Source organism: Larus michahellis, chromosome 8, assembly GCF_964199755.1.
Source record: "Larus michahellis chromosome 8, bLarMic1.1, whole genome shotgun sequence".
In the NCBI taxonomy this organism is placed as follows: domain Eukaryota; kingdom Metazoa; phylum Chordata; class Aves; order Charadriiformes; family Laridae; genus Larus; species Larus michahellis.
The window spans coordinates 22,775,957-22,785,231 of record NC_133903.1 but is presented as its reverse complement, the minus strand read 5'-3'; the positions used below and the strand labels follow the sequence as shown (position 1 = coordinate 22,785,231).

The 9,275-nt window shown below is 47.7% G+C and overlaps 1 protein-coding gene across 3 annotated transcripts in view; it reads left to right on the top strand.

Annotated features, from left to right (window-relative positions):
- Positions 1 to 6,154: 6,154 nt before the first annotated feature.
- The window catches only part of COP1 (COP1 E3 ubiquitin ligase), a 148,203-nt gene continuing 145,082 nt past the window's right edge, over positions 6,155 to 9,275 (top strand). For 2 of the 3 annotated variants that reach the window (XM_074596676.1, XM_074596677.1), the window contains exon 1: positions 6,220 to 6,709. In XM_074596676.1, the coding sequence (XP_074452777.1) occupies positions 6,369 to 6,709 (341 nt within the window). In that variant the 5' untranslated portion in view covers positions 6,220 to 6,368. Of the gene's footprint in view, positions 6,710 to 9,275 lie in introns of all 3 variants that reach the window. The other variant, XM_074596678.1, reaches the window with a different exon arrangement.

Below are 9,275 nucleotides of genomic sequence, written 5' to 3'. Positions count from 1 at the left end.
ACAGGTTTGATTTGGGCAATGAAGAATAGTGCATGGGCTGGATGGAAAAGCTCACCTGTGCGGGCAGAGTTCATGTGTGGCAGAGGCAACAGGGCAGTGTGAAATTTCCTGGCCTGGAAACCATCAGTAGTTCAGTGGATCACACCTTGAAATGCCCTTGTTGGTAGCTGCCTTCTGTAGAAGGGTAAATTTTTCAAAACCCATTGGTCTGCATCAGGACAATCAACCCTGATCAGAGAATGAAAATGGACTGGAAAATATTCAGCCTGGTCAACTCTAATACAGTCATTCAACAGGCTTGAAAATAGTGAGATTTGACATAGATTTCTCTATATGTGTTTCACTTCTTGATTTTTTTTAATTCTTACAGCTCACTTTTTCCGGTCTGCCCCTATAACCATATGGGCCGGGTACACACTTCCCTAAAAACGCCGCAGAGCAACGTGGCTCAGGCAAACACCAGATCTAGACAGTCAGGGCTACAAGAAAACATCAACTCTTCCAAGCCATGCTGTAAATCCTAACAGATGGACACTAAAGACAGATGACTTTTGCTGTCCATAACATAATGGAGAGAGTTCACAGGAGATAGCAGCACATGCTAATGCTCAAAAAAAACAATTGCAAGCCACTAAACAGACCTGCTCCATACTATAAGGGCACATAAACTACATCAGTGTCAATCATATTTTGTGGGAAAGAAATCACCCTGGACAGAGATGCCAAATTAATCTTTATTAAAATTATTAGTACGGTTACACAAGGAATTAATTTGATCATGGATGTATTTAGGCATGGCGTATTAGCCAAGAGCGGGAGCAATAGCTGGGTCTCAGTTTGGCCACATTTGGGAAGCAGGTTGGTGGGAGCAGGTACGCCAAGTAAGGGATGGCTGAGCCTCACCAATGCACTGCATGAGAACCAGCAAGATTTGGCAGCGCTGCAGCATCGTGAGAAAGACCTGGGGTTGCATAAACCCAGGGTGGGCCAAGCCTGTGTGAGACAGAAACCGCCTCTAGCCTTGCTCACACTGAGCAGAGGGTTTAGTTAATATTTGCCTAGAAAGCCCACCCTTTGAATACAAGGTCAAAGACTCTCAGAGCGAAAGGATGTGCCATAAGAGAACCTTCATGCTATGCAAGGGCACAAGCGTTAAAGTGTGGTGTTTAATAACAAGATGGCATCTTTCCCCCCCGGCCCCCATAAGGGAATTTCATAATTCTGAGCAGTGAATCAGGCATTTCTGCTTGTGTAGGTCAGAAATGAAGTCCAGCTCCTCTGTAGCTTTGCTTCAGCACACACACATTGAAACAGCAGTTGCATGTGCGTTTCTCTTTGGGTCTCTGTAGCACCTGGAAACTTTGGAGACAGTATTTTAGTATTACAGAAGAATCACCAAATGATTTTAACCTCATTTTAGTCCAGTCAAGTAAAATGCCTCCTCAGAAGACCTGAATGATGTAGTTTGCAGTGTAAAGATTACACTTCTCCCAGACACCTTTTTTGTTTTGCTTTGCTTTTTAAACACAGCAGTAAATATTAATATTTTATTTTGCTGATTCTTCATTTCTGAAAATGAAATTTTTGCTCAAAATCTCTATGCCAGCTTGGAGGTAGCCTGAGGCGGGTGCATAAAATTCCATCTGCCAGTGGCAAAGGTGGTGTTGTAAAGCATTGAAAAAAATCATTTTTTTTAATAACTCTGTGTAATCTTTAGTATAATAGATGTCACTAAGCATCTTCCCTCCTAGCACTACTTGCTTCTGCAATATTGAACTAGAAAAGAAATTAAAAAAACAGTCAACCGACCCGGTCCCCCAAATATTCTTTCACAGTCATGTTTCAGGTGATGACCAGAAACGTACCCGAGTAGCTATAAGAGCTATAAGACTGTCAAAACATGGTCATTAAGTGCATCGTGCCCTTCCCTTGGGGGCTCTCCCCTGTGCAGACACCAAGTTGGTCCCGCTGCCCTGCAGAGGAGATGTCTGCTGTGGGCAGGAAGCGCTGAGCTCTATTCCCCCATCTCACCATGCCCTCCAGATCCCCATGTCTCTGTGTCTGACTGCAGGAATCAAAATTCAGAGAGATGTATTCAGGTTTCTCCCAGTAAACTGGGGAGGGAGTGAACCTGATGGGTACGAACTGGGTGTCCTGGATAGCTTTGCTGCAGGTTAGCTTTAGAAGAAGGTGCTGACAGCCTAATTTTCAGATTTATGGAGCATTAAGATTTCCCATTGACTCTGTAACCATGTGATGAATCTGTATATGCTTCATTTATCTCAGCTATAAACTGGGAGAAATGGCATTTCTGTCACTGGCTAGCTGGGAGGTTAATACAATGATTATTAATAAACCTCTCTAATGACCTCTGGGGCAGCAATTCCCAAGCCAGGGTGGCAGTTCCTAGCAGGGGCTGCTGCGCTCTGGAACAGACTAATGGGCCCAGTGGAAATCAGGTGGCGGCAACAGGCTCAGAAACTGGAGCAGAAGTAATTTTTCTAACAAGACACCAGCAGTCAGGAACGGAGCCCGGGAGGTGACTGTCACTTCCCCCAAATATCTGGCCCACACGTTGCTCTGCGTGGAAGTCTCAGTCTCCCTGCATGGTGACCCATGCAGAGCGCCCTTAATGATTTTTGCAGCTGTGCAGTGACTGAGCTTCACAGCTGCAATTGCCTGTTGCACAGGTAAATAAATGTAGCTGCAGTCATAAAAGTCACAAACTTGGAGCTTACAATAAGTAGGATTTATGTACCCAGAAGAGCAGAACCTGTATTGCTATTAAAGTTCATTCATCTATAGACGGTACTTGTCTGCTCCTTCCTTTAATGTCAGGGTCAGTGTGTCATCCCTCCTTGCACAGGATCAGAACTGGTACTTCGTTGTTCAGGGCATAGTGAGTGAGTGGCTTCAGAGGCTGGAAATACAGAAAAATAAGAGCAACTTCCTATAGCCAGTCTCTGCCAAAATGTATGTCTGTCAGAAATGCCAGTTTCATTGTATAAAGCAATCTCTAAGGATTAAAGTATAATCGCTCTGTATTAATATATTAATTATATTAATATAGAGGCTACTTTAATTAAGTAATAATTAATATGTTGTATATATTAAAGTGTATATATATAATCTCTATAGCTGGAGACAGCTTATCCCAGAATAACTGATTTGTTTCCAGCCTAAGTTTCAGGCCAGGCAGGAATGGGTCGATTTTACCGGATGGGCAGTGGAGCTTGCCTTGCTGTGCTCCACACGCCTTCGAAGGCAGAGAGCCATAGTATCTCCTTTAGCAGGAGATACCAAGGCTAATACCCAGATTAAACAAGGAAACACAAGCGATCCTTTGTGAGCAGGTTTGAACCTGAACAGGACCCTAGGAAGAGCACGCTACAGCAGGGTGCTGGCATCCCCACGCCAGGACTCTCCCTTCTGTCCTGAACCCAGCAGTTGTGCTTCAATACGGGATCCCAGCCCTGAGGCGGTGCAAGCATTTGGCGTGGGGCTGGCTGGAGGAGACAGAGAAAAACCTCTTACAGCTGATCTATCAAGTTTCACTCCTGCACTGCTGCTAGTGAGTCTAATAACCACATTGTCAATACCTGGATAGTAGCAAATTAATTCTTAGAGCTCATTTTGTGCTCAGAGGGACTGAAAGACAACTGACGCCCCACTGCTCCAGCTGCAGTGAACTTTAAAACCGGGAGACTTTATCCATGTCTTTTATCTCAGTACAGGCACACGTATCACCCGGAAGTAGGACCTAATCTTCCCTTAGGCTGCATACATTGATCTTGGAACTGGTAATGCAAGGTAACCCCAGGAAGGAAATGTTTCCAGAAGCCAGAAGCTGTTCAGTATTCATCAGGGCAGTGAAGAGAAGGTCTTTGCTTTGAGGGCCTCCAAGAGCTTGTAATGATATCCTAAAGCTTACATATTAGGGAGTAGGTCTTTCGGTGCTGAAGGTGCTGGGTGCCACGCTCACTGTCAGGCCTGTGAGTAGAAGCGTTGTTGTAAAGGCCAGTTGCAGATAGGCATAAGTGGGCATATATTTGATCCTTAACAGCTTTTACCTATGTCATTTTTAATTCCCTGGAGCACAGCCAGTAATGGCATCAAAGGACAGCAAGACTTTTCAAGTACCAGCCAGTATTTCAGTACACATAAAGCATGCAGATGTGCTACTGCCAATACTACTGCTTACCACTACTTTGTTCTTTCCTTGGAAACCTACAAGTCGATTGCAGACATTCATCCATAAAGCTTTTGGTCCCTCTGGAAGACAAGAAAATGAGGCTAGCCTTTCTCTTTGCAATAGGAAATATGATGCATACAGACACCAACAGTCAGGCTCAAAGTAAAGTATTTAGGCTCTTCTCTTTTGCTCCCACTGAAAATGGGGGGAATCGATGTGTTTCAATGTCTTTACGGAGTTAGTCCTGAGACCTACCAGTCAGAAGGCTGTTTATTGAAAGCAGGGAACACAATGGCTAAAAAAAAAACCAAAAAAACAAACAAACCAAACAAACCAAAACACCAAAAAGAACCCCCGAAAGTATAAAAAGGAAAATTTTTAATAATAGCAACAAAGAGTTAAATCATGGGTGTGACTATAATGGCAGATGCCAGCTTTTTAAGGTAAGACTACAGATCTGGGTCTCAAAGAGAAGCTGCCTTTGAATTTCCTGGCTTGCACCCATCCACATTTCCACACTAACGTTCCTCAGAGAGACAGATTGGCTTTTGTTGAATGACTTGTGTTTTTTTTTTAAACACTAGGGGTAACTACACAGAAGCAAATACCCAACGATATTCAAGCTCAGTTGAGAGAGAGGAGGTCAGGAGTACTCCACAGCTCTCCACATACAGCAGCATCTCCAGTGTAAATCAAGAGCTACGTTTTGCTGTGCTCCCTTTGGGACATTTGTGATCCGGCATCACTGCCACCCTTCTGCATGCCAGAGAGGTCTCCTGACCAACACTGCCTACCTGAAGCCACCTTTTTTTTTCTCTCAGACCAGTTTTACCAGCTCTCATACTGGTTTTACAGCCCACTGAAGGTTCACTCTGCTGTCTGTACTGGGAGGAGTGCTGCAGAGCTGATCTCTTTGGGCGTTTTCCCATACCTGGGTTTAGGATTACCGTCCTCAGGAAATGCCCTGGAGTTTCACCAGCTGTCTCTTTAACCCTAGATGGGTAAAGCTGACTGCAAACAATACAGTTACTCAAGGCAGGCAATACAGAGAAATGAGAGGGAACAACTGGTATCTCTCTGCAGTACTTCTAGCCAGGCTGAGACGTTGGCAAGTGTCGTGTTTCGTAAACCCTTTAGTTTGGCTTGCCAAAGTCTGGGTTTGGGGATATCATTTCCGTTAACACCCATAACATCTTTGGGGTATCATTTATTAACACTTTGTTCATTAATTTATGCAGAAAGCCCTTGCTTCTGTAAATCCATGTGCTGCTGTGGGGAAACTGGAACACCCTGTGGGCCTGGTTAGTGGGATTCCCACCTGCCCAGGCAGCTCAAGGCCGGCAAAACCCGTTAAATCGCTACTGGAGGCCTTTCCGTGGGGCTGAACAACGTTCCATACCCAGGGTAAAGCTCAGCAAGCGCACAGCTGCTCTTCGCAGTATGCTTCTAAGATAATTAACTGTGGGTGAGCGCACCCTGTGAGACTCAGATCAGCCCTGCCCCTTCGTGGGACCTGCTCTGTGGCGCTGAGGGGCCGAGTGGCCAGCAATGGCGTCTGAAGGAGAGCTCGGCAGCTTTCCCCCCGCAAGGGAGAGACTGGCAGCCTTCCTCCCCAGCGCTGCCGCACTGTCTGATGGAGATGTGGTGTCAGGAGGGAATGTCTCCTTGCTTACAACAAGCTTCGTCCCGTGTGGCCTTCGGCGGGGCGGGCGGGCCCCCGAGCCGCCCGGCGCCCTGTCACATAGCCCCGAACCTGCTGCTGCCAAGCCTGCCGGCGGCACCCCGAGAATGCCCGGCCTGACGAGCCGTCCCGGGGCAAGCGGAGAACGTAAAGCCCGCGGCGCTGAGGGGACACAGGGCCGGGGATCCCCCACCCGTCCCACCCCGCAGGGAGCGCGGCCCCGCCCCGGGCCGCGCATGCGTGGCGGGCTGTCCGCCTGTCAATAAAGCTTGAACAAGCGCCGGGCTAGGGACGTGCGGGCGGGCGTGGTTTTTGGTTTGGGGTTTTTTTTCCCCCTGGCTTTTTTTTTTCTTTGAACGAACTTTATTGTTCCCGCGGCGCCGCGCGCGGGGATGCGCTGAGGCCGCTCTACCGTCGGCTCGGCTCGGCTCGGCTCGGCTCGGCTCAGCCTGGCCCGGCCCGGCTCAGCCCAGCCCAGCCCGGCCCGGCCTCGGCATGTCGGGCAGCCGCCCGCCACCGCACTCCGCTGCGCCGCCCGCCGCCACCCCGGCCGCCTCCTCCTCCTCTTCCTCCTCCTCTTCGGCGGCCATGGCGCCGGGCTCGTCCTCCTCAAGCGGCGCGGCAGCGAGGCCTGTGCTGGTGGCGGCCGCCGTGTCAGGCTCGGGGCTGGCCCGGCTGGCGGCGGCGGCGCGGCCCGGCGGCGGCGGCGGCTGCTCCGGGGGAGGCGGCGGTAGCGGCGCGGGCGGCGGCGGCGGCAGCAGGAAGAGGCCGCTGCTCACCCCGCTCTGCAACGGGCTCATCAACTCCTACGAGGACAAGAGCAACGACTTCGTCTGGTGAGTGCGATATGTCGCGATAGCGGCACCCGCTACCCCGCTGAGGGAAGCCGGGGCGCCGCCATGCTGTCTGGTAGCCCGGGGTGGTGTAAAATAGCGGCGGGAGGACGGAGCAGCCGACAGCGGCACCTCAGGGATTCTCTGAGGGGAAAGAGGCTGTTGTACGTCCAGTGGCCCTCGAGGGGTTATGGTTTTGGGTTTATTTTCCTCCCTTTGTGGCTATCTGTTTGCTTTTTGGCCCCAAGTGTAATTGTGTGTAGCTTTGCTTTCACCTTATCTGTTTTTAAGCAAAATCAGGTAATTTCCAGCAGGTTCCTCCTTGGCAACCCTCTGGAGTGGCCCAACTTACTGGAAAGGACCCGCAATGTGAGGTGTTTCCTCATAACGTGTTGACATTGCAAGCAAATGCCCTGTTTTCCTGGGTGGCGTAGCTGCGGCAGGGGCTGGAGGGGCTCCGGCCTCCAGTGGGTGAGATGGTAGCCCCTCCAGAGTCCTTGTGCTGCCCTGCTCTGATCTCTGGAAGAGGAGCCAGCGGAGGATTCTGTGCTCCTGTGGACGGGGATCTGAGGAGTCTCGTGGTGGTTGATAGGTCCAGCAAAGCTGGCGTGGATTTCCTCGCCGCAAAACGTTGGCTAGTTTGAAACAGCAATAAGGTTTGTGTCAGTCTGGCACCTAAAACCAGCTGAGTGAGAAATCCTGGCGATGACGGGATAAAGACTTTTCTTGAAGCCATTCAGATGCTGTCCTTCTAATGTTTGGCCAAAGCTGCAGCCTGTAGCTGGAAATACTCTTTCAGCAGAAGTGGTAGACCGAGGCCCACTACTATGCATGGTTTGAGAACTGCTGGTAATTGGCAGTTTTAAAGAGAGCCCATTGCTAGTGGGTTTCAAACCTCCTAACATAAGGAGTAGGTTTAATTTTTATTGCTGGTTGGGTGTACTAAAATGTGAGAACAGAAAGTAGGGGTAAGTGCTCACATCTGAGAGAAAGAGAGAAGAGATACTGGAAAGAAGCTTAAGTTGTAGGGAAGTCATGTATCGTAAAGAAATGGAAAAAGGAGGAAAAGAAATGGGCCACAGCTTCAAAGTTGACTTTGTCTGACAACTCTGACTTACAGTGATGGTTGGATGTTTGATATCTCCACTGGACAGGCATTGTCTCAAAAACCTGTAGGCTTGATTTTACAGCTTTGTAAACTGTCTAGCAAAGTAGATAGGAAATATCCTTGCTATTGAAGTGAGAACCTGAAGCTGCTAAAAACTTAGCGGCAGAAAAAACAGTAACTACTTCTTACTAGTAATAAGCAGTAACTTTTTATTATTACTTATTACTATAAGTAGTCCTTTGGTCAGTAGCAGAATTGGGATGAGAGCACAGCTGTAATCAGCTGACGTCCTGCATTGCTGAAGGCTCTAGGCCATGTTAGGTGGATTTAAGGGTGCTTAGTGTGGGAGATGGTTGTGTTGCTGTTGGTCATGGGGGATAACTTGATGGTAAATGCCTGTGCCTCTCTGTTACCCCCATGGTTATAATCTGGCAGTATTGGTCTGCAACCATTGCTCCCTGTCCCTTTCTAGTCATCTGTTATTTCCTATTTTGTTTTCTGCCATAGAAATGAGGGTGTATGAAGGGAAATGACATCTATAACAAGTTTGTAGGCCAGTTGAAGTATTTTTAAGATGTTTCAAAAAAGCTGAGTTTCTTGTTGTTTGTTTGTTTTTGGTTTTTTTTTTTCCCTGCAGGTAAGTACTGTGCATACTCCAAGGAGAATGTTTAATTAGCTGTTTTCTCCTCATCGAGAAGTGCTGCTGGATGCTTAAAGTGAGAGTGGTATTTACAAGAGACACATTGGGCATATTGAAGGGCAGACAATGATTATAGTTAACTTATCTGGGTTCTTAACTGCAGTGTATTTCTGTGGGCTGTAGGGCTTGTTCTTGCTTATATTAACACTAGCTGCAGATTATAGTATTCCTCTCTTTTTGAGTTAGTCAGCTGGGCAACCCTGGAATTCTAAGCAATGTCCAAGACGACAGGTGTGCGTGTGTGCAGTTCGAAATAATTGATTTAAACAAGTTTTGGATATCTCAGTCTGAGAAGCAGAAGTTTTCCATATGCTGTGTTGTTTTTTTTTCTATAAGGATGCTGTCAATATGCTGCCAGCTGCAGGGAACACTTGATAATTTGGCCGAACGTGGTCTGTGAGTTGCTAGCAGTTAGCTACATCTGTAAACTCAGTGATAGATTCCGCCTGTACCAGACTGAAGGTGGGAAAGAGTAAAGAAGTTTGTGTGAGCTTCAAGCATCAAAGTGCAAGTGGAAATCCTGTAAGCAGTGCTAATGTGTGCAATTTCCCTGCCTGTCTTCTAAAAGTGCTATCTCAGCAATGTGAGGCCTAGGCTTTAACATAAATGTTGACATATGTTGCTAGTCTAGGTTGTGAAATGTTTAGCAAATGTACTCTCAGGAGTTTGCAATTGTGTACTGTTTGTGGTATATATGAGCTTTTGCCTGGAAATGTGTAACTCTAGTTAGAAAAGCAAATAGGCCTGACATACTGGACAAC